General features: G+C 40.5%; 1 protein-coding gene across 6 annotated transcripts in view; it reads right to left on the bottom strand.

Moving 5' to 3' along the window:
* Positions 1-26,572, bottom strand: part of CACNA2D1 (calcium voltage-gated channel auxiliary subunit alpha2delta 1) — a 1,329,605-nt gene that overhangs the window by 1,150,314 nt on the left and 152,719 nt on the right. For all 6 annotated transcript variants that reach the window (XM_077264669.1, XM_077264672.1, XM_077264671.1 and 3 more), the window contains exon 2: positions 23,413-23,494. In XM_077264669.1, coding sequence (XP_077120784.1) covers positions 23,413-23,494 — 82 coding nt within the window. The remainder of the gene's footprint in view (positions 1-23,412; positions 23,495-26,572) is intronic.

The raw sequence follows: 26,572 nt of genomic DNA, 5'->3' as shown, positions 1-26,572 counted from the left end.
CACATATTAGGTACTGCCATGTTCAGCAGAAATTGTTGACATATTTTGGTGCCATTTTTACCCATTTCCCAGTGTGACAATGGAAAATCTGGGGCTAAAACTACATTTTTGCGGTAAAAATGTAATTACTTTTTTTCATCACCCAATGATATAAAATTCTACACGTGTGCTGTCAATATGATCACTGCACCCATAGATGAAATCATATAGAGGTGTCATTTGTAAAATGAAGTCACTTATGTGAGGGTTGTATTTCTCTGTCACCACAGGGGCTCTGCCAATATGACAGGGCACCCTCAAACCATTCCAGCAAAACCTGCACTACAATAAGGCACTCTTTCATTCGTGAGCTTTGCACTGTTCCTCAAAAGTCATTTTGAACCATGTATGAGGTATTGGATTACTCAGGAGAAAATGCTTAACCTATGTTGTGGTCTATTTTCTATGGTTACCCTTTTGAAAATTGAAAACTTGGGGCAAAAGTAACACTTTAGTGAAAAAAAATGGTAATTTTCCATTGACTCCTGACTGTTATAAATGCTCACTACTCCACTAGATGAATTACTCAAAAGGTGTAGTTTCCAAAATGGGGTCGTTTGTGTTTGTTTTTGCTGTTTTGGCAAATCAGGTGCTCTTCAAATGTGACAAGGCATCCTTAATCTGTTCCTTCCAAAATTATACTCCAGAATTTAATTGGCACTCCTTCCCTTTGGAGCCCTTCCATGCACCCAATCAGTAGTTTTCCACTACATATGGGGATCGTCATATTAAATATTTGAGATTGAAGTAACATTTTTGTGGAAAAATGTTTTTATTTTCACAGCTCAACCTTATAAAATTCAGTGAAGCACCTCTGGGTTCAAGCTGCTTACCACACCTCTAGATAAATTCCTTGTGGGGTCTAGTTTCCAAAATTAGGTCACTTGTGGAGGGTTTACACTGTTTAGGCATATCAAGGGCTCTGGTGTCCGCTATATATTCCAGCGAATTTAGTGCTTGCTCCAAATGTCAAATGGTGCTCCTTCCCTTCAGAGACCTGCCATATGCCAAAACATTAGTTTGTTTCCACATATGGGATATCAGCGTATTCAAGATAAATTGCACAACAAAATGTATCATTCATTTTATCCTGTTATTCTTGTAAAAAGGCAAAATGTGGGGCTAAAGGAACATTATTCTGGGAAAAATTACTATGCTAGTTGTTGCCTTCCACATTGCTTTAACTCCTGTGAAGCATCTAAAGGGTTAATAAACTTAGTGAATTTGGTTTTTAGCATTCTGAGGGGTGAAGTCTTTAAAATGGTGTCAATTTTGGGAATTTTCTTTCATATTCAGTCATTCCTGAAAGTTCTGTCACCCTTGAAATTGTTGAAGAAAATGAAGTATTTGTTATACACATGATAATTTACTTTGTGTGTATTGGAACAGCACTAAAAAAACCAGAGAAAAATAGAGAAATGGGTCATGATTTCACACAAAACCCCCAAAATGGCCTGGACAAAATCCTTGGCACCTTTACAAAAATAATAATGTGGAGGCTTCCAAGCCACAGTCACAATCATGGCAAAGTAAAACTGATACTAATATGTTAATTTAGAATAAAACTAAGATGTTCATTTAGAGGCAAAAATACAATGTATCTTGATGTTTATAAAGCATTAACAATACCTGAATATGGAACACCTACAGTAGAGTATAACTACAGGTCCTTCTCAAAAAATTAGCATATAGTGTTAAATTTCATTATTTACCATAATGTAATGATTACAATTAAACTTTCATATACTATAGATTCATTATCCACCAACTGAAATTTGTCAGGTCTTTTATTGTTTTAATACTGATGATTTTGGCATACAACTCCTGATAACCCAAAAAACCTGTCTCAATAAATTAGCATATTTCACCCGACCAATCAAATAAAAGTGTTTTTTAATACCAAACAAAAAAACAACAAATAATAATGTTCAGTTATGCACTCAATACTTGGTCGGGAATCCTTTGGCAGAAATGACTGCTTCAATGCGGCGTGGCATGGAGGCAATCAGCCTGTGACACTGCTGAGATGTTATGGAGGCCCAGGATGCTTCAATAGCGGCCTTAAGCTCATCCAGAGTGTTGGGTCTTGCGTCTCTCAACTTTCTCTTCACAATATCCCACAGATTCTCTATGGGGTTCAGGTCAGGAGAGTTGGCAGGCCAATTGAGCACAGTAATACCATGGTCAGTAAACCATTTACCAGTGGTTTTGGCACTGTGAGCAGGTGCCAGGTCGTGCTGAAAAATGAAATCTTCATCTCCATAAAGCATTTCAGCCGATGGAAGCATGAAGTGCTCCAAAATCTCCTGATAGCTAGCTGCATTGACCCTGCCCTTGATGAAACACAGTGGACCAACACCAGCAGCTGACATGGCACCCCACACCATCACTGACTGTGGGTACTTGACACTGGACTTCAGGCATTTTGGCATTTCCTTCTCCCCAGTCTTCCTCCAGACTCTGGCACCTTGATTTCCGAATGACATGCAAAATTTCCTTTCATCAGAAAAAAGTACTTGGGACCACTTAGCAACAGTCCAGTGCTGCTTCTCTGTAGCCCAGGTCAGGCGCTTCTGCACCTGTAGCCCATTTCCTGCACACGCCTGTGCACGGTGGCTCTGGATGTTTCCACACCAGACTCAGTCCACTGCTTCCTCAGGTTCCCCAAGGTCTGGAATCGGTCCTTCTCCACAATCTTCCTCAGGGTCCGGTCACCTCTTCTCGTTGTACAGCGTTTTCTGCCACATTGTTTCCTTCCAACAGACTTACCATTGAGGTGCCTTGATACAGCACTCTGGGAACAGCCTATTTGTTGAGAAATTTCTTTCTGGGTCTTACCCTCTTGCTTGAGGGTGTCAATGATGGCCTTCTTGACATCTGTCAGGTCGCTAGTCTTACCCATGATGGGGGTTTTGAGTAATGAACCAGGCAGGGAGTTTTTAAAAGCCTCAGGTATCTTTTGCATGTGTTTAGAGTTAATTAGTTGATTCAGAAGATTAGGGTAATAGGTCATTTAGAGAACCTTTTCTTGATATGCTAATTTATTGAGACAGGTTTTTTGGGTTATCAGGAGTTGTATGCCAAAATCATCAGTATTAAAACAATAAAAGACCTGACAAATTTCAGTTGGTGGATAATGAATCTATAGTATATGAAAGTTTAATTGTAATCATTACATTATGGTAAATAATGAAATTTAACACTATATGCTAATTTTTTGAGAAGGACCTGTATATTGAGAAAAGTTTTAATTTCTTTCAATCCACATAAGCTGTAAAATCCTGTGGCTGTATTCCTTTTGTAAGATACAGAGTTGAATTTTAATTCTTCTTATTATATTTTAATATTGTTTTTCTCTTGCAGTGTTTTGTAAGCACAGTTAGAGTTATTAGACATTGATGTCAATCATACATGCTATGCTTAATATCAATCAATGAAATGTAGTTACTTTTCCCAAGTATACATCTTTCATTCTTTCTGAATCTCTTCCATCAATTAAACAACTAATTGGCACTCAGTGCCTTGGACAAATGCCTCTATCATACTTATCAGAGTTTTCTGCATGAATACTTTGACAGCAGATCCAACTTACTAGAGCAAAAAAAGGGAAAAGAGAGTTCAACAGGTATAGAAAATAGCCTACAGGAATTTCAACTGCTAATTATGTCCTACGGCAATTCAGTCTGTTATGCAGGAGAGTATTAGAAGGCAAAAAACAATACAGCATGCTCAACATTTTTTTTTCTTAAACTTCCTATTTCTATTTTTATTCAAGGCGCTATACTATTTAAAAATACAACAATGTATAAGTAACTGGAATCTAATGTACCACTAACATTTTCCCTACAATGTAGTTAAAATGGAATTTAAAATACAAAAATATGTGCATTTGTTACATGTTAACACTTTGTTCTAAAATATATTTTTCATGAAAATGAAAACATAAGAATGTTACAAGTTAAAGCCAATATTTCTTTAATTTCTTTGGAAGAAAAAAATAAATTGGACATAAAACCCCCTTTTTCTCTTTGTTCCCCTTAGTATTCTTGTTATTAAATGCATTGAAATGTATTTCCTTCCTACCCACAGGATCAAGGATAAATATACTGTGTAATCACTAGGAGTCCCAGGGCAGGGACCCTACCTATCACAAGAATGATGGCACTGTGTCCCCTGTTTGTATGAAGACATAATCACGTATAGACATTACCAAAGGACTCATTGTTTACGGGACTGACTGATATGGATAGCCAACTACAATCAGTCCTATAAACTTTGAATAGAGTAGTAGAGTTTGTGCTTAAGCACCTCTCTATTCAAGTGGGGTGCCATGTAAGGCTACTTTCACACTAGCGTCAGTACGGGGCCGTCGCCATGCGTCGGCCCGACGTACCGACGCATGTTGTGAAAATAATGAACAACAGGGGCAGCGGATGCAGTTTTTCAACACATCCGCGCCCCATTCTAATGTCCGGGGAGGAGGGGGCGGAGTTCCGGCCGTGCATGCGCGGTCGGAAATGGCGGACACGACGCACAAAAAAAGTTACATGGAACTTTTTTGTGCCGACGGTCCGCCAAAACACGATGCATCCGTCGCACGACGGATGCGACGTGTGGCCATACGTCGCAATGCATCGCTAATGCAAGCCTATGCAGAAAAAACGCATCCTGCGGGCAACTTTGCAAGATGCATTTTTTCTCCAAAACGACGCATTGCGACATCTGCCAGACGATGCCAGTGTGAATGAAGCCTAACCCGCATTTTAATGATTGGTGAGGGTGAATATCTTATTGATATGTAATAAATGTTTTCATGGTCAAATTCATGTAATTCATTTGTGTAACAGTGACTGCACATCAGCATCCAAAATATATTATTGCAATAATCACTCAATGTATCTTTCTTCAATGGAAATCGAACTAAAAGGTCAGAAATAGAAATTATCATTTATCTTTTGAAATTCAAATTCGCCACCTTTGGTTTTCCTAATACTTCAAATCGCACCAAAATTCCAATATGGCAAAGCCATCTATTGCCCTATAAAGCCATATTTAACACACTGTATTCAAGGTCTTTAACGCAAACATATCCTCAGCACTGTCAAAGTGAACTCACCATAGAAATGGATGGTTGCCTGATAATTACCAACAGCCCATTTAATAACAAACCCATGGACAGATTTTTCATGCTTTTTAAACAAAAAAAATCCAGAAATTATACCAATTAGGCCGGCGTCACACTAGAGAGGAATACGGACGAGGGAGAGGCGCAAAAACAACGCATTGCACACGGACCAATGTTTCTCTATGGGGTAGCTTCCATCAGCCGTATATTTCTTGGCCGTATTTTACGGGCAGAGAAAATCGCAGCATGCTGCATTTGTCAGCGTATTGCGCAAAAAATCTGCCAATGAAAGTCTGTGGGGGCAAGAAAAATACGGATTACACACGGACCATGCGTGTGACTTGCGAGAAATACGCACCGGTGTTCTATAGAAAAGCCGGTAATTCAGTGTGGTGTACAGTAAAATCACACTGACAGGTTAGAATAGAATAGCTAAAAAAATTGTGTACACATACTATACATGAACTCATATGAACTGTAGCGTGGGAATTTTTCAGAATATTTTCTCACGCTAGAGTTCATATGAGTTTGTGCCACCAGGGGGAGCAGCACCACAAGTTAACGAAGCCGCATTCCATTCATTCCCCAGTTTTTACAGCAGGGGCAGCTGCATTAGCAGGCTCCTGGTTGTAAAATTATTTAACCCCTTCAGATGGATTTACATCGTGGGACATGACTGTACGGCAGTCCTTTTTTTCAGAAGATCGAGGGTCGTCAGGTGGATTGAGCGTACAATAAAGATATTAAAACCCATGTGTTTATTTATTTAATTAAAATACTTTATCTATGTGTGTGTGTTTATTTAACCCTTTATTACTATTTGATTAATAATGGATAGGAGTCTTATTAACATCTCTCCGTTATTAACCTGGCTTAATGTCACCTTACATTAGCAAGGTGACATTAACTCCTTATTATTCCATATCCCACCGCTACTCGGGAGTGGGAAGAGAGAGGCTAAGTGCCAGAATAGGTGCACCTTACAGATGTGCCTTTTCTGGGGTGGCAGGGGGCAGATGTTTTTAGACCATGGTCCCTCTCTAGGCTATTAATATCTGCCCTCAGTCACTGGCTTTCCCAGTATGGCGGACAGTTTTTTCCATGATTTAACCCTTTATTTTTAACACCTAGAGCTCCCAAATTTTACACAGATACTTATATGTATCTGTGTGTAAAAATATAAGGGATATGAGACGGTTTACTGCATGTAAACCATGTCCCATATCCTGTCGGGTTTGATAAGGAGATAGCAAAAGCCGACAATTGAATTACCGGCTTTTCTGCTATCTAGCTCTGTATTAAATATATATTTAAATATATATATATATATATATATATATATATATAATATATATATATATATATAAAATATATATATATATATATATATATATCTATATATATATATATATATATATATATATATATAACTGTATATATGTTTTCACGAATATTTGAGCCCATGGATCTATTCTATGTCCATTTTGCAAGCCAGCGAGAAAATCTCGCCATACGGATGCCATACGGATGCCACTCGGATAATTTTTGGAGAAAAAAAATCGCATCCTCACCTTGAATACGGATCACTGTTCAGAAAATTTCCTGCGTATCTCGGACGTCAAAAATGGACCGTATTGTGATACGTTAGGTGTGACACCGGCATTACTCAATGTGATTAGACAGACTGTTCTGAGCAAAACATTAATTCAAACTGATAGTATCGGGTTTAGTTTTCAAGAGTAACATCATCTTGCTGTGACTAAGTGAAAAGATGTGTCTAAAAGGGGTTTTCTGTTCTTAACCCTTTCATGACTTTGGTGGTACACAGTATGTCCTGGTTGTGAATGATTTCCAGACTTTGGATGCACTGAATAGGTCCAGGTGATTTTGCGTCCACAGCAGCTGTGCACGAGAGAGATCGCTGCTGAGTGTTCATCTAATGCTACAGATGACACCTGATTTTCACTGCCAGCTTAACCCCGTAAACACTGCAATTGACACTGATTGCTGCATTTAGAAGGCAGGCAGAGGGAAGGGGCTCCCTCTGCTGTCTGATCACTGGGGCCAAATCATTGCTATTGTGATACAGCATTATCATGAAGACAACCGGGTCACCAAACTCTAGCGAGCTTCTTTAACCATGATGAAAGCATAGTCTAACAAGCTTGTGTGCGAGCAGGCTGACCATTTTAATGCATTGCAATGCATTTCTTTCAACGATCAGACTGCTGAAAGTAAAAGTCCCATAGAGGTAATAAGTAAAAAAGTGAAAAAAAACTGTTCATATTTCCTTGTCAGTCTGGTTGGTATATCACGATATTCTACTGCTCCCTTCTTCCCTGGGTAGGGAAGGGTACAGACTGTAGGCAAATTCAGGAGCTAAGGCAAGGAGCGTGGCCCCCGCATCTTCACCATCAGAAGTAATCTGGGGAGCAGAGCAAGCTTGGGCGTCACCAACTGTTAGGGACAAGAAAGGTGCCCCTGGTCCTGGGACACCCGACAACAGAGTGACATCTAGAAGCACAAGCTGGACACTACAATGTACTTGTGACTACAGAGTACCTTGCACTACAATGTACTGGGTACTACCATGGCAGTTTGCATTTTTTTGCTCAGCAACATCCACTGCTGCTTGTTTCAGAAAAACACCCATGGAGTCAAAATCATCACTACACCTGTAAATAAATTCCAAAAGTGATATAATTTCCAACATGGGGTCACATGAAGGGGAATTCTGCTTTTCTAGTACTTAGGAGATCTGTATATGGAGTCCACAAACTATTCTGAGACAATCTGCGCTCCAGGAGGCAAACAGCACTTCTTCCCTCCCTTGTCTCACCTTATGGCTAAGCAGTAAAGTACAGCCACATACGGGGTATTTTGACATTCAGCAGAAATTGTGGGACAAACTTTGGTGCAATTTTTACCCATTTTCCTATGTATAAATGTAAAATCAGGTACAAAAACTAAATGTTGGTGGTAAAAGTGTAATTATTTTTTTCTCCACCGCCCAACAGTATAAAGTTCAGTGACAAACTTGTGGTGTCAATATGAGCATTGCACCCCTATATGAATATATTGGGGATGTAGTTTGTAAAATGAGGTCACGCATCGGGTGTCTCTGCTGCTCTGGTGCCTCACAGGGCACTGCCAATGCTACATGGCACACGCAAACCATTTCAGCAAAATTTAAACTACAATATGTCATTTCTTACCTTCTGAACTTTGCACTTTGCACTGTGCCCCAAAAGTAGTTTTTGACCACATTGATATTGGTATACTTAGGAGAAATTGCACAACAAATTTTGATGTCTAGTATATAATAATTTGGGGCTAGAAACATTTTTGTGGGAAAAATATATTTTTTTCATTTTCACAGATCAACATTGTAAAATTCTGTGAAGCACCTTTTAGTTCAAGTTGCTCACCACATGTCTAGATAAATTCTTTGAGGGGTCTATTTTCCGAAATGGGGTCATTTTCGAGGGGTTTCCACTGCTTAGGCAATTCAGGAGCTTTCCAAACATGACACTTGCAGACCATTCCGTCAAAGTCTGCGTTCCAAAAGGTCACTCCTTTTCTGAGCCCTGTTGCAGGCATCAAGGGTTATTCAAGCTCAAGATGACATTTGCTAATGATTCCAGTAAATTTTGTGTTCTAAAAGTCAAATGGTGGTCCTTCCCTTCCGAGCCCTGCCATGCTCCTAAGCAGTAGCATTCCTCCACATGTGGATTATCGGCATTGCCAGGAGAAATTGTGCAACAAATTTTATGGTACATTTTCTCCTGTTATCCTTGTAAAAATAAAAAAGTTTGGGGCTAAAGTAGATGTTTGTGAAAAAGAAATAAAATGTAATTCAAATTTTTTCCTTCCACATTCCATTAATTCTTCTGAAGCATTGAAACTTCTTAAATGCATGTTTGAGGTCTTTGAAAGGTGCAGTTTTTAAAATAGTGTCGCTATGGGGTATTTTCTGCCATATAGACCCCTTCCAAAGTCACTTCAAATGTGATGTGGTCCCTAAAAAAATGGTTTTGCAAATTTTGTTGGAAAAATGGTAAATTGCTGATTAACTTTTAACCCTTGTAACTTGTCAACAAAAAAAAGTTTAAAAAATGATGCATATGTACCGTAGAAATGTGAGAAATGTTAACTACTAACTATTTTGTGTGACATAACTATTTGGTGTAAGTCATATCGAACAAATTTTACCGCCATAAGTTACAATATGTCACGAAAAAAACCATCTCAGAATCAGTGTGATCCGTTGAAACGTTCCAGAGCTATTACCACATAAAGTGACACTGGTCAGAATTCAGATATTTGGCCTGGTCTTGAAGGTGAAAAGATTCTTAGGGGTTAAAGGGTTTAAACTACCAGTCTGCAGTCACTATGTGACTTATGAATCCTATTGTACACTGAATGCTGTGAGGATTCTCAGGTGTCGGATCTGGGAATGTTGGTCAAACTATAGCAAGTATGCAATATGCATACTCCTGGCAACATTTCCAGTAGATGGGCAAGGCCGGAAACAGTCTGGTCAGAATATGGCTGGGAGTATACATATTGCATACTTGCGGTCACATGACTGCTGTTCCTGGCATCGACACTTGAGTACGCGATGTGAAAATTCACAAGTCTGAAGTCACATAGACTTGCAGTTTTAGATAGGACAACCCCTTTAAAGCCCTCTACTACTTTTTCACTAATATGCTTGCTGGAAGAAAAGGAGGCCAATTGGTATCAGTTAGCACTGTGCCGGCTTCCCGGCGTGTCAGTTCACTCATCCGCACTGCAGTTGGTCCCACTTCCTCAAATGCTCCACTTGTTCCCACAGCAGCACTTCCAGCTGGGCCTCTGGCTATTTTCTAAGGGCACGCACGTGCTCGCACCTGCCCTCTTAAAGGGCCAGCACATGCACTTGCTACTTCCTCCCCAGCCAATGGTTTTGAGGCATTATGTATATATTGCTTCCTCTCCCCTGGGGAGGTGCTTGAGCAACATTCCTGTTACAGTCTAATGTTGTGTAAGGTTGCATACCAATGCAGGTCCTGCCTGCTGTACTCCATGTACAAATTCTGCCTGCCGTACTCCAAGTACAAATTCTGCTTTCTGCACTCAGAAGCAATCCTGCTTGCTGCACTCAGTCAAATCCTGCTTGCTGCTCTCAGTCAAATCCTGCTTGCTGCACTCAGCAGCAAATCCTGCTAGCTGCACTCAGAAGCAAATTCTGTCTCTGATACAAGCTCTGCCTGCTGTTGCATTCAGTCTGTCCTTTGGATCCAGCTGCTGTGAAACCATTGGTCTGCCCTGGAGTGGTACCTGGTGTTCATCGGGAGCCAAGTCTAACCTCACCATCAGAGGCTCTAGTGAATAGTCAGGTGATCGCTTAGTCACATCCCTCCAGTCTCTCCACGGTCCATGGCACAGTGGTTCCACAAACCACGATCGTGACAGTATCTGCTTTTGATAGTACTTCTGCCCGGACAGCTGGTGCCAGTGGTGGTAATGGTAATTAGGCTGTTGCCATCAGCTCTCACATTCTTAACCGTGTTGTTTCCTTTTTCTTTTACACTACCCTGTCCATTGTCATTGTCAGTTTTTCTTTTATGATACATTTTGTACAGTGCTACAATTAACTTTTGATACTTCAATCTCATTTATTCACATCCTGCCAAAAAGGATGGAAGAAAAAAATGCTAAGTAGGTAGGTACACCTACCGAAAGCAATTTGTGGAGAAAGGAGGAAGTATAGGCTTGGCATGTACAGTTGTCAAATTGGATAGTAAAAGAGGTGTGCAAAAATAGACATGAACAGCTTAATGTCTACATTTTGTAAATCTATTGTTTTAACAAAATGTAACCTCCCCATCTACCCCCTCACAGGTCACACTGTATTTGTGTGAACTGTACTAATGTAAAAGTGACTAGTAAAACAGATTATCAAAAAAATAATAGTTTTTGGCACACACACTTTGTGAGGTGGACAGTCACAGTTAAAGAGAATCTGTCAGCAAAATTTTATGTAAAATAAAGACATGGCTGTAACAGCGCTGTAAAACTTATAATATTGATATCTGTGGCAAATAAATTCACATTATTGTTCTTCTGCAATTGCCATTGAACTTTTCTACTAATTAGATCTTCTCCTCCCCATCTGTCATTCCGCAGTTCCTCCGCCTGCTTCCTGTCATTGAATGACAGGTCACTGCTGAAATTTCAAAAACAAAGGCAAGCCATTCAAAGGCCGGAGGCAGGCTAAGGGGCAGGGGAATCACAGTCAGGCTGCCGTCACACCAGCAGTATTTGGTCAGTATTTTACATCAGTATGTGTAAGCCAAAACCAGGAGTTGGTGATAATTGCAGAAGTGGTGTATATGTTTCTATTATACTTTTCCTCTAATTGTTCCACTCCTGGTTTTGGCTTATAAATACTGAGGTAAAATACTGACCAAATACTGCTAGTGTGACGGCAGCCTCAGAGAGAAGACCCAGTGTACAGACCGGGACTTGTGCAACAAAATGTGACTAGCAGAAAACTAAAAATGGTGCTTAAAGAAGAACAACAAAGTGGCTTTCTTCTCTGAAGGTATCAATTTAATCTGTGTTACAGAATCATTGCAGCCATGTCTTTACTTTACATTACAAATTGTGCTGACATGTTGTCTTTAAATGTTTGGATTTTGGGGAAATTTTCTTTGTATTTTTTTTAATATTTGCTATTGACAAAGAAGATTGCACAAGAAATGAAAAACCTCAGTACCATAACTTGTAAGTAGCAAGCACAGTATCCCTAACTGACACTGATTTCAGATTTTAAAAAAATATATTGTGTTGGCCTCTTGCTGCTTCCTAGTGAATTAAGAATATAAAAAAGCCATTATAGTCTTACCAGATTGACTGTAATATACCATATGATATGAAATAGTGGCATTATTAGGAGATCTGCAGTCATGTCAACTTTGTGTGACTGATATCATTTTATTCAATGTGTAAAATGGCAGTAAGCATTCTTTTTGGAGATTTGCATGGTATTTTTTATTTTATTTACCCAGGCATGCATATTTCATAAAATTCAACACAAATTTGATCCCCATAGTTCTGCTTCTCTTTAGTTGTGCACAAATGAGTACAACATATTACACCAGAAGTCTGACACTCTGTTTAAAATATATCCTCCAGTTGTAGCATGGTCAATATATCCAATAATTTATATTGGTCCACTGCTGATAACATTTTTTTTAGATGTGCAGTGAAGTGTAAACTGGGGCTTATACAGATCAAGATATGTACTGTGAGCCTCAAGTTCATTTTATAAAAAAAATATTGCAATAGATAACTTAATACTGACTATATGTGGAACATATCTTTTGTTCAATTATTAAGAAAATATTGTTATGGTCGAGTGCTCATAGAGATTACATTATAGGATATTGCATGGTTTAATTTCACCACTATAGCAAATATTTTTGGCACTGAAATGAAATAGTAAAATATTCTGTTTGCAATTGCAGAAATCAAATCAAATCCTGATAATATTCTATGACACATATTATGGGTTACACCATTATCTCTAATATTACTACAGGTGGAATCCTCAGTATAAACCAGTACTCGTTATAATTGTTCACTAGAAAGCTTTTTTAATTCTGTTTACTAAACAAATAGCAGGTGAAATAAAGGTACCTTCACACGAAGCGACGCTGCAGCGATAACGACAACGATGCCGACCGCTGCAGCGTCGCTGTTTGGTCGCTGGAGAGCTGTCACACAGACCGCTCTCCAGCGACCAACGATGCCGAGGTCCCCGGGTAACCAGGGTAAACATCGGGTTGCTAAGCGCAGGGCCGCGCTTAGTAACCCGATGTTTACCCTGGTTACCAGCGTAAAAGTAAAAATAACAAACAGTACATGCTCACCTGCGCGTCCCCCGGCGTCCGCTTCCTGTACTGTGTGAGCGCCGGCCCTAACAGCAGAGCGGTGACGTCACCGCTGTGCTGTACTTTCACTTTCACTTTACGGCGCTCAGTCAGAGCAGGAAGCGGACGCCGGGGGACGCGCAGGTGAGTATGTACTGTTTGTTTTTTTTTACTTTTACGCTGGTAACCAGGGTAAACATCGGGTTACTAAGCGCGGCCCTGCGCTTAGTAACCCGATATTTACCCTGGTTACCAGCGTAAAACATCGCTGGTATCGTTGCTTTTGGTGTCAAACCTGACGATACACGCCGGTCTGACGACCAAATAAAGTTCTGAACTTTATTCAACGACCAGCGATATCACAGCAGGATCCAGATCGCTGCTGCGTGTCAAACACAACGATATCGCTATCCAGGATGCTGCAACGTCACGGATCGTTGTCGTTCTCATTGTAAAGTCGTTTCGTGTGAAGGTACCTTAAGTTTTGAACACATTTCCTATGTAAACACACTGCTCAAAAAAATAAAGGGAACACTTAAACAACAGAATATAACTCCAAGTAAATCAATCTTCTGTGAAATCAAACTGTCCACTTAGGAAGCAACACTGTTTGACAATCAATTTCACATCTGTTGTGCAAATGGAATAGACAACAGATGGAAATTATTGGCAATTATCAAGACACATTCAATAAAGGAGTCGTTCTGCAGGTGGGGACCACAGACCACATCTCAGTACCAATGCTTTCTGGCTGATGTTTTGGTCACTTTTGAATGCTGGTTGTGCTTTCACACTCGTGGTAGCATGAGATGGACTCTACAACTCACACAAGTGGCTCAGATAGTGCAGCTCATCCAGGATGGCACATCAATGCGACCTGTGGCAAGAAGGTTTGCTGTGTCTGTCAGTGTAGTGTCCAGAGGCTGGAGGCGCTACCAGGAGACAGGCCAGTACACCAGGAGACGTGGAGGGGGCCGTAGGAGGGCAACAATCCATCATCAGGACCGCTTCCTCAGCCTTTGTGCAAGGAGGAACAGGAGGAGCACTGCCAGAGCCCTGCAAAATGATCTCTAGCAGGCCACAAATGTGCATGTGTCTGGACAAACGGTTAGAAACTGACTCCATGAGGATGGTCTGAGTGCCCAATGTCAACAGATGGGGGTTGCGCTTACAGCCCAACACCATGCAGGATGCTTGGTATTTGTCACAGAACACCAGAATTGGCAAATTCACCACTGGCGCCTTGTGCTCTTTACAGATGAAAGCAGGTTCACAGTCTGTAGATGCCGTGGAGAGCAATCTGCTGCCTGCAACATCCTTCAGCATGACCGGTTTGGCAGAGGGTCAGTAATGGTGTGGGGTGGCATTTCTTTGGAGGGCCGCATAGCCCTCCATGTGCTCGCCAGAGGTAGCCTAACTGCCATTAGGTACCGAGATGAGATCCTCAGACCCCTTGTGAGCCCATATGCTGGTGCGGTTGGCCCTGGGATCCTCCTAATGCAGGACAATGCTTGACATCATGTGGCTGGAATGTGTCAGCAGTTCCTGCAAGATGAAGGCATTGAAGCTATGGACTTGTTCGCCCGTTTCCCTGACATATATCCAATTCAACACATTTGGAACATCATGTCTCGCACTATCCACCAACGTCACGTTGCACCACAGACTGTCTAGGAGTTGGCGGATGCTTTAGTCCAGATCTGGAAGGACATCCCTCAGGAGACCATCTGCCACCTCATCAGGAGCATGCCTAGAATTATAGGGAGGTCATACAGGCATGTGGAGGCCACACACAATACTGAGCACCATTTCCTTGTCTTGAGGCATTTCCACTGATGCTGGATTAGCCTGTAACTTAATTTTCCACTTTGATTTTGAGCATTATTCTAAATCCAGACCTCCGTGGGATATTAGTAGTGATTTACATTGATAATTGTTAGGTTTTATTGTTCTCAACACATTCCACTATGTAATGAATAAAGATTTACAACTGGAATATTTCATTCAGTGATATCTAGGATGTGGGATTTTAGTGTTCCCTTTATTTTTTTGAGCAGTGTGTATTTCTAAAGGTGCTATTGACATGAAATTTTCACCAGATGTTGGTAACACCCCATCCAATCCACACAGGCAAATAAATCAAATCATAGATGTACATAAATTAATTTATATGTATTAATGAGAAATCACACAGAGAAAAGGTATTGAAAAAGCTTACTGAAATGTATTCAATACTTCATACATAAGCCTTTGTTGGTGATGACAGCTGCAAGATGCTTCATGTATGGAGAAACTAGTTGCATGCATTGGTTGGTGTGATTTTGGCCAATTTTTCTACATGAACACTTTTCAAATTCTGAAGATTCCATGGGCTCCTTAATTGAGCTCTGAGTTTTAGTTCTCTCCGTAAATTTTCTATTGGATTCAGGTCAGGTAATTGGCTGAGCTTTTCTAGCACCTTTATTTTCTTTCGCTGAAACCAATTGAGAGTTTCCTTGGCTTTGTGCTGGGGATCACTGTCTTGCTAAAATGTGGAACCTCATTTTATCTTCATCATCCTGGTAGATGGCAGCAGATTTTTATCAAGAATGTCTCGCTACATTTGTCCATTCATCCTCCCTTCAATGACATGAAGTTTGCAGTGCTGTATATTGCTGAAAACAGCCCCATACCATGGTGTTACTGCCTTAAAAACTTCACTGTTGCTATGCTGTTTTTGGTGTGGCATGTAGTGCCTTTTCACCTGCAAACATGGTGTATATTATGGTATCCAAAGAGTTACATTTTTGTCTCATTTGACCAGACTATATTCTCCAGTATTTCACAGGTTTATCTAAATGTTGTTTGAACACACTCTAAATGCGATTGAACATGTTTTTTTGCTCAGCAATGGAGTCTTGCGTGGTGAGCATTCATACAGGCCATGAAAGTTAAGTGCATTGCTTACAGTTTTCTTTAAAATATTTGTACCTGCTGATTCCAAGTCTTTCTCTAGCTCTCCACAGGTGGTCCTTGTCCCTTAGACAACTTAGATAATTCTTTTCACTTTTTCACTCCTTTTAAATCTGTGCAGAGCACATGGACGTGGACGGTTTATGGTGAAATGATGTTCTTCCCACTTCCGGATTGTGGCCTCACCATTGCTCACTGGAACCTTCAGTAGTTTAGAAATTCTTCCGTAACCAATGCCATCAGCATGTTTTGTCACAATAAGGTTGCAAAGGTCTTGAGATAGTCCACTGGTTTTATGCATCACAACATATTTATTGTGTGGCATTTCGGTAATGAGACACATATTTATAGGCCATCAGTTGAACCAGCTGATATTTTTTCACTAAGTGACAGAACTGCATTCTAATTACTGATAGCTTTCAGCTGGTGTAATGGCTGTGGTTTTTTTTTGTGCCTCTCTTTCTTCATTTGTTTAATATTTTTTCCCTGCATCATTTCTAATTATTACATATTACTTCATTTATAGGCATGTATGGTTTAATTTCTTCCCTTTGTGGATTGAGTGGGTTATTACCAAAGTTTGGTGAAAATTTCAATAGCACCTTTACAAATATTTTTACTTATCATTGGTGACATATTCAATATTTATTTCACCTGCTGTATGTTTGAGACATATTAAATATTTTTAAATGCCCCTATTTTAGGGGGATTCAGGCAGAGCTCCTAGACGCAGTGTAGAAGCGCAGTGTGAACAGGGCCGAATATCCTATTGTGTGGAATAGTGCAGTCTACTATACTATTCCGCGCTGTCCCAGTGCAGCAGCCAGACACGGACACCAGCCAGACACGGACAGCGGCCAGAGGACACAAAAATGCAAGTGAAAATGCTGCACAAATGCTGAATATTTCCTGCCAACCCTGTAGATCAATCCGCAGCAAAAATGGTACATGTGAACAGTGTCTACAGGGGTTTTCTGATAATGTAAAAATAATTAGCATGAAATGATAAATCCCCCACGGCTCCAGCACTGATGCTCCGAGGGTCTCTGCCAGTCTCAGCACTGGGCTGCAGGGGTTTTGTGGCTCCAGGGGTCTCTGCCAGTCTTAGCACTAGGCTGCAGTGGTCTTGTGGCTGCACCTTATATTTATAGCGGTAAGTGAATAATAACCATCAGTGACCCCGAACCATCGGCCACGGAACCATAGGGGATTTAGCAGAGTAGGTTGGGGGACATGTAGGCCTTTTTTTTAATTGCTTTTTATTCTGCTGTTTGTGAGGTAGGATGTAGAGAAAGTCATCAATTCTGCTGTTTTCTATTATTTGACTGTACAGCCCCCTTCACACAATCAATTATGTTTTTCACAGATGCCATGTGTGCCGTATTTGACCTACGGTGCTGCCCTCATGTCCGTGTTGTCCCAGCAGCACAGATGACAACGGCCAATACAAGTCTATGAGTCCGATAAATTTTACCCGTACAATGTATTAGACGCGGTGATTCCACACGGTTCAAAGAACACATGCGGAATCACCTGCATTCAATAGCCAGCAGATCTTTGGACTCAGCGAACATGTGCTGCGTCCAAAATGCAGCCAATTACCGAACGTCTGCACCTACCCTTAAACTTTCGGAAGTGGGACCGTTAACTGAATTTAAAAGGTAAGTTGTCAGGTAATGAAAATAGTGTAGCTAGCGCTAGTGTACTTGTAGCATCTGCCAGCACATACCAGTGGTAATCTTACAATTGACATACTGGGTTAAGATTTATATGACTACTTATTGATGCTATATCGCATGCTAATATCAGTTCTGTAACTTCCATAGATTCCACAGTTTGTGTAATTTTATGACTGTATGAAATAAAATTTGTGTAAAATTACTAGTAAATTGCTAACCTAAATTTTGCAAGCTGTTTTTTACTGTGTTGGTCATTTATAAAAGCTCTTTATCCTTGCTGCTGGGAAAGATGTCAAATGCTACATATAGGTCAGCCAATATCTGTCTCCTCTACACATGGTTGTTTTTGATTCTCAAGTCTCTAGAGGATGGCAAAGCTACTACATTGACAAGCTCTCTGCATGAATACAAATAGAATAAAATGTCAAAATGTCATGATATGTCATACTTGTATCAAGAAATGTATGAAATTTACTTTATTAGGTGAATAGTTTAATGAATTGCAATTGTAAAAACTATGTTAATAACATTGGCACTCTTCCATTCACACAATAACATCAATTTGAAGATAGGACGTTTCCACAAAGATACATGTGTGACTTCAATAAAGTCATTAAAGACAGAAAGCTACATGAAGCTTAGGTAAGTAGATCTTTACGGGACAATGGTGGCAATGATGGCTAATTAAAAATACCTACTTTTGTCCTGTGCTACTTCTAACATTACTTATGGCAAAAGTGACATCTTAGTGTGATGCTAGTTACTTCTCACAGCCAAGCCATGAGTCAGAGTGGTCAAGGAGTCCAAGGTCAGAAGCCAGGAGGGTATGTCATAAACAGAAGGAAGAGACAAAGGCGTAGTCAGGTAACGTTCCGAGGTGAGAGTAACGGGAGGAAAACTGATCAGAGATGAAGGGGTTAAACAGGCGGTTAGTCAGAACAAAGTCCAAGGTCAGACAACAGATCAAACATATAGAATTCAAGGCACAGAGAGCACAGCACAAACCTCACAAGATGAATGTACATCTGGCAGTGTTCTGGGAAACTCACCTCAGTTAAGTAGCATGGCCATTAAGTGGAATAATGAACACATGAGACAGCCGACGCCTCACAGTCTCAGATTGGATAGTCGAGCTGTCAATCATTACACTGACAGCTCAGCACGCCCCTGTTCCAGATTGGATGGCCAAGCTGTCAATCACAATACCGACAGCATCAGCACACCCTTATACCAGATTGGATGGCCGAGCTGTCAGTAACTGCATCCCAGACACCCTGAGGGGTGGAACCGTGACACTTAGGGTGCCATAGATGTCTTTTAGCTCCTATTTCCATCTCTTGGTAATCTGATGGAAAGATTTACAGTTTTGAATTTCTCCTCAAGAACATATCAAGGTCTCAAGTATAATATTTTTACATTTTTAAAGGCACTGCCTACTTGAAAGAAAGTTTTGTCTACTTTTCAGTGCTGCTTTATTTTAGTACAGCTATAACCAAGGGCCGCATGGTAGTTATTACCCAGTTATTATTTGCTGCATACAGTAGGTTAGATTAGTTTCAGTATACAAGCACAGGAATAGAGTGCAAGGTAAGGTGGCTTTATACGTACAGCAATAACAGAATGGTTAGAACTTTCAACCGACTAAACAATCAACAAAAGTATAGGTAATAGTAACATACATACAAAAGCCACTAGTAAATACTTATGGACGACCTGTCAGCTTGCCTCAGGTGTATATTTTAGAAAATACTGATCTTCCTCTTCATTATATAACAATTCTGGTGTCAATTTTAAAGAATAGTGTCTTCTGCTGTTCCTCTGTTATGCCTACTGGATATGTATGAATAAAGTAACATCCAGGCTTGTCAATTCTCCTTGTCGGTAGGGTTGTGTCCTAATACCATCTTCTACTTCTAGCATTAATTGGATAGTATCAAATATCCTTTTGACAATAGAATGAGAACACCTAAGTGGCAATTTATTCATACATTCCAGCTGAAACAACAATGCAGATGTCTTATAACTGTATGGGGAGTAGAAGTATTTATGGAACCAAACATGTCAAGAAAGTTAAAGGGGTATTCTCAAGTTTGGAAGTTACTTCAATCTATGAATTAGGAGTTAACTTACAAATCCCAAAAACTGGGGCTCTAAAGAGCCCCATGTGAATGGAGTATGGATCAATCAAGCACACTGACATTCCATTCAGTTATAATGGGACCACTGAAAATAACCAAGCATTGGTCTGCCATGAATAGCGGATGACTGCCAAGCTTGAGACAATCCCTTTAAGAGTTCTTTAAAATACAAATTCAGCTGTCCTACAGCTACAAATAAAGGAAGGTGAGCACAGTGCTTAAGTAACAATAGGACGTAAGAACATGCTTCTTAATAGAGATGAGCGAATATCTTTGGCTCACTCCTTATTCGGCAAGCTATAGCGCTTATTGAAGAAGCTGCAGTCAATACAAACTGCAGTTATCATGGAGAGAGATAAGTAAATCAATATCTATACATATACACAAGTACACACACATGTATTTATCTTTCCCAGAAATCAATATTTTCTTAGTGGGTGGAAATTAGGGGATAATAAGTAAAATGATCTAAAGCACAGAGCAGTCACAAATATCATATAAGAATAAATGAGAAACTCAGATAATAAAGTAGAGACAGAGCAGACTAAAAACAAATAGAAGGTAGAGAAGCCATACATAAAGAGTGATCCAAGACAAAAGAAAGCATGAAAAGAGAAGGGCATTGCCTGTCCTCGTAAAGAGATTACCGGAGGGAAGTAGCTGATATAATTCATTAAGAGAGAGATATGACGTAAGGCCATATAGAGAGAAAATTAAATCATAAGCATTTGGCTGACATTCTCCAGTAATAAGGCTAAAAGCGATAAAGCTATAGTCTGTCCGGGAATACCGCCAAAATGATCAATAATTTTTTTTATTTTGTTATGGATTTATTCTATTTTGTTATCCATTTGTTCTTTACATATATATGCTATGTGTAGGATTTTACCAATGGCATTTAATAGTAACATAAAATATTTGGACTTGTGATAATACTGACAGTAGCCCATTTAATAAAAATAATAGTAATTCTTGTATGTGGCTGCACGGCCTTAGAAAGACTTCCAGTAATTAGTATACATCTCGGTATGCCTCAGAAGTGTGCCGCCTTCGAGTACTGTAAGTCATCTTGGGAAGCCCTTTCATGCAGCACTTCCAACACTGCAAAGGTCATCACACTGCAAGCTACACTGCTGTTCGCTTTCATTCCCGCTTTTGATTCCATACATATCTAGTTCTCAAAAACACACAAAAGATTTGTTGCCTCATACTGCAGTAAAAACATAGAGGGCATGATTAAATATTAACTTTAAAGTTTAGCTGACTTTGTAGGAATAAAATAAAATAGAGGTGGCAGATTTTTATTTTTTTTTCTAACAGAATAACTTAAAAGCTCACACAGAAATCAAACAAAGCTTACTAGAGAGTCAGAAGTCATGTCTTTAATGCTAATAGCAAAACAAATATTTTTAATACAAAAGAAAACATTGCAATTTGCCCAAATAGATTAAGCAATGTATTTCGTTTGGCACAGATGGCAACATGTAAGTAGTTTCGAATACAATTCTAACAGTAAAAATCCATAGAAAATATATATAAGAGCAATGCACCTCCTCATTCTGTTTTGGACTTTATATGTTTTGTTGAGTACCATTATTGTAGTACAGTGGATCCAATGAGGTATTTTAGATATTTATCAACAGAAAACACACTTTATTGCCATTTGGACTAAGGATAGCCATACACATCAGATGGCTCCTATGTTCTCTATGAGAAAAATGCCAACAAACATGTTGACCGGTGGCTTATCTCGAGAGAACAATGCGATCAGCAGTCCAAAATCGGACATGCGCAATGGACATTTCTCCCAACCATTAGTCGGCCGGCACCCATACACTCATTTGACTGTCAGTCAAACCTGGCGACATTGGTAGTTTCAGCCACTAGTGTAATGTGCATGGGGGCCTTAAGAGTCCACTCCTAACCGGTCCAAAATGTTGATTCTAAAAACTGCTGGTAATGCTATATGGTTCTCTGTAAATTGGCACACTATGGGGAGTGTCAAAAACTATTTTTATGCAATTTAGGCCTCCATTAAATATAAGAAAGCTGGCTTACTAGTGCCAACCATGGGAGGTAGTGATCCAAGATAGATCAAGTCTTATTCTGTAACGGGCATGACACATCATTTTTTAACCAAACAAGAGTCTTCTTCACAAGAAAAGTATATATAAAGTATCAGACTCCGGTTTCAGGTTTTTCCATGCAGTGCAGATTACTACTGGGTTTCTCCAAAAAGAAGACAGGGTCATATAACATTTTTGCTCCCAATGATGGGTTGGGCCTTAGTTTCAGGGGATGTCTTATTTTTTTTCCATGAACAACAATCCACATTTAGTCTTGAATAAAAAATCAACATTTGTTCAAATACGATCATGTCATCGCACAGACAATGCACATACACATGTAAATAACCACACACTGCACATACCAACCTAGACTCCTGTGGTTAAAGGATCTTTGGCAACATCATGTTCTTATGACTGTGATGTCACCAAAGTATGCAAGCAGTCTTAGCCTCAGAACAGAAATGCTGGGGGTCTCTAAAAGAGTGGGGGCCCTTGGCAATTGACCCGTTTTCCCTCCTCAGCATTGGTCCTGACTGTAACTAGGGATTATTTTTGGAGTTGGGCTTAAATTTCAAGCATACTCCCAAAATTCTGTAAAATCATGCTAGAGCTACTTTTTTAGTTAGGTGTTATTTATGAGGAAACACAGTAGTCGGCTGGGTGAGAGGCCCTTGATGGAGGACTAGGGATTGTTTTAGATGCATGTGAGTCACCAATCAGGGCAGTGGAGCACTCGGTAATGGGTCCAGTCGCAAATAAACGGGTGGTCACGGTGGCAGCAACCCGGTCCATGGCCCTGGGCACCCAAGTAAAAGGGATGGTCTTTAAAGAGGTTTTGGTAATAAATGCGCGCGTGTCCAGCCTCCCGTGACGTCACGGCTTGTGATTGGTCGCGTCGCCCATGTGACCGCGACGCGACCAATCACAAGCCAGAACGTAATTTTAAAATCCTGAAGGACCTAAAATTACGTCACGGCTTGCTGTGATTGGTCGCGTCGCGGCCACATGGGCGGCACGTGACCAATCACAAGCCGGGACTTCACGTAAGGAAGTAAACGCGCGAATTTTAAGCAAACAACGCTGCCGGTTCCCTCGGTGAGGTCCAGGCTGCGTCGGAGAGGTGAGTATAGCAATATTTTTTATTTTAATTCTTTCTTTTACACATTAATATGGATCCCAGGGCCTGAAGGAGAGTTTCCTCTCCTTCAGACCCTGGGAACCATCAGGGATACCGTCCGATACTTGAGTCCCATTGACTTGTATTGGTATCGGGTATCGGTATCGGATTAGATCCGATACTTTGCCGGTATCGGCCGATACTTTCCGATACCGATACTTTCAAGTATCGGACGGTATCGCTCAACACTAATGGTAAGTACTAGTTTTGGTAAGGTAGTTGAACAAAACATAACTCAATAAACCTTATCGTCAATCTGATGAAAGTACCAAACATAAAGCACCATAAAATTACTAGTAAATTTGTTCACTTACTTCTGCTAGCTGGTCCACGCCACTTGCTGTTCTTGCCAAGGTAACAAGATCATTCTGCATCTTCTCAACCCATTGTTTAATGCTAAAGAGAGAAAAATGTAAAATATATTTAGAAAAACGAGCCCCCATCACACACTGTAACGTTTTAGCGGTCTACAGTCACATATACTTAGCTAAGAAGACAAAAATGTAAAATGTATTTAGACAAATGAGCCCCCATCACACACAGTAACGTTTTAGCTGTCTACAGTCACATATATTAAATTGACTGTCACTTTTTCTTATGAGACCAGAAAACCCAGTTAAGAGTGCCACTTGCTTATAGATACTCTCCTTACCCAATAGCCAAGATTGATACCCATAGACAATGTGCTGCCCTCAAATTACAATTTCTACCGGAAGGTCATAATATCTTGTGCCGTTAACTTTTATCTATATGCAGATAATCTGCAAAGAAATGGATACCATCGAGATCCTTTAATGCTGCCACGGTATCCATTGGGATATAGTGATATGCGTGCACACTTCATCTGCTACGGTTGTGCATGCATTCTGTGCGTGCAATACGCTGTATGTGCAGAGACCGGACCAAGCACTGTATCTCTTCTGACACTGTTCACCTCCACTGACTCTCATTGTTAATTGTTTGTTAAAGGAAAGCTCTCATCAGAATCATGCTGCTTGAACAATAGGCAGCATGAATCTTAACCTAACTGTGCAATTTCAATGTTTTTATTGTAATATGCTGCTGTATTTCAGCAACAGAATTTCAAGAAATTCAATTGATTGGACACTGGAAAATCCAGCCCTGATCATGATTTCCCATCTCTGGGGGGCACTACAGCCTTATTCCCAATTGCCATTTTAAAACCGTAATGAGGAAATAAGTACGATTAGCGGCCGCCATTTTAATGAGTATCGTCGGTTGCTAAGGGGTTAAACATACCAAATGGTAAATTAAAAAAAATATATAAAGAAAAGGAAGATATGAATGTGAGCTTAGCTTATTTATTTCCTAACAATCATATAGAGCTGACATATTCTGCAACACTGTAAAAAACTATTGAGATGAATATGTTTATAAAACAAAACAGAAAAAAAGTGTGAATAATTCTGACAGAATTAGTGTTTCTATTCAATCAGAGCTGCTAAGCCCATGTTGAGATTAGAGATGATAAAATTAATTATAAGCATTCAAACTTTGAATTTGGCAAAAAAAAAATTTGGATTCACACAAAGTAAAATTTTTTACAATTCACTTTGCACAATTTTTTTTCTTATTTTTGAATCATCATCCAGCCCTTAGGAGTCATGCAAAATAGCAGTTAGTGGTCATTTTGAAAGATCCTAAAATGCTGGAATGGGGTTAGTCGATAAATAAAAAATATACACTCAACCTTTCTAAGCCCTACCTTTCTCTATGCCGCATCCATCCAGGTCCTCACAGTTCAGGTCTAGTCTTCAGTACCAGTAGGTCTTCAGTCTTCTTCACAGGACCTGTCTCGCGCTTGGCACCTGCACCACTGACACACGTCATGAAGTTGCCATGCCTAGTCAGAGCTGGAGACCAGACAGGACATGTGAAGAAGACTGAACATCCTCTGTGACAGAAGATAGCACCAGAACTTTAAAGGGCCACTGTCACCCCCTCCAGCCGTTATAAACTAAAAGAGCCACCTTGTGCAGCAGTAATGCTGCAGTCTAACAAGGTGGCTCTTTTAGTTTTTGATTCATTTATTACCTCAATAAAGCGTTTTAAAAATTGGCCACACATACCAGATATTGTACCTGGAGGCGGTCCGAACTGCCGTCACTCTTCTCTTCAGGGCCGATGGTACCCGCCCCCTTCGCGTTGTTGCTTCTTAAATCCGGCGCCTGCGCTGTGCGTGCCTGCCTGGGGCCTGCGCAGTGTTCTTTGTCAGTCACATCTCAGATGCCGGGTGCCTGACTGTGCCTGTGCGGGCAGTGCGGCCGCCCTGTTACTGAATCCCCGCCCCGCACTGTGTTATTCATTATGCACAGTGCGGGGCTGGCATTCCTGGGCATGCGCACTGCGCTGTTCAGGCGCTCCCCCATCTCGGATGCTCTCCCATCTCTGACGCTTCCCCGCCTTCCCAGGAACCCCAGCCCCGCACTGTGGATAATGAATAACACAGTGTGGGGCGGGGATTCAGTAACAGGGCGCAGTCAGGCACCCGGCATCTGAGATGTGACTGACAAAGAACACTGCGCAGGCCCCAGGCAGGCACGCACAGCACAGGCGCCAGATTTAAGAAGCAACAACGCGAAGGGGGCGGGTACCATCGCCCCTGAAGAGAAGAGTGACGGCAGTTGGGGGATTCATACAGGACGCTTCGGACCGCCTCCTGGTACAATATCTGGTATGTGTGGCCAATTTTTAAAACGCTTTATTGAGGTAATAAATGAATCAAAAACTAAAAGAGCCACCTTGTTAGACTGCAGCATTACTGCTGCACAAGGTGGCTCTTTTAGTTTATAACGGCTGGGGGGGGTGACAGTGGCCCTTTAAAGACAGGGTGGGGTGTAGAAAGGGAATGGTTTGTTTTGCTCTTGGGACTTTAGAGATCTCATATCAAAGTAAGACACTTTTGACTCGTATTGAATACATTTGATGAAGTCATGAAGAATGCATTTTTTGTGTACAGTTGTATAAGCCAAACTGCAAACTGTTAACAGAGCTTCAGACTGCAATTGTATGTGAGTTTTAGGGTACGTTCACACTTTTTTGGGGGGGTTACGTTTCCCAATGCATTTTTGCCTTGAAAAAAAATGCTACGTTTTACTGTACCAACAAAGTGATTGAGCTTTCTACAATCTCATCCATTTTTTTGTGCTTGCAGTTTTCAAATCTGCAGTTGTCAACTCTTTCAGCACTTTTGTAGCGATTTAATCATTCAAAAGAACGTGGAAAAAAATTGCACGTAAAATGGATAAAAAAAGTGTATCTTAAAGGGAACCTGTCACCAGAAAAAAGCTATTAACCTGCAGATATAGGGTTTATTCAGCAGATTAATAGAGTTACTAACCTGCCCGGCGCCTGCATGTAGCCAAACGCTATGCAGTGAAAATTAACTTTTTTCCCCCGGCAGCATTCTGTTTCAGTTACAGGAGTGGTGGCGGCGCTGTTTCGGTCACCGCT

Source organism: Ranitomeya variabilis, chromosome 5 (assembly GCF_051348905.1).
Source record: "Ranitomeya variabilis isolate aRanVar5 chromosome 5, aRanVar5.hap1, whole genome shotgun sequence".
In the NCBI taxonomy this organism is placed as follows: Eukaryota; Metazoa; Chordata; class Amphibia; order Anura; family Dendrobatidae; genus Ranitomeya; species Ranitomeya variabilis.
This window is presented reverse-complemented; position numbering and strand designations above follow the sequence as displayed.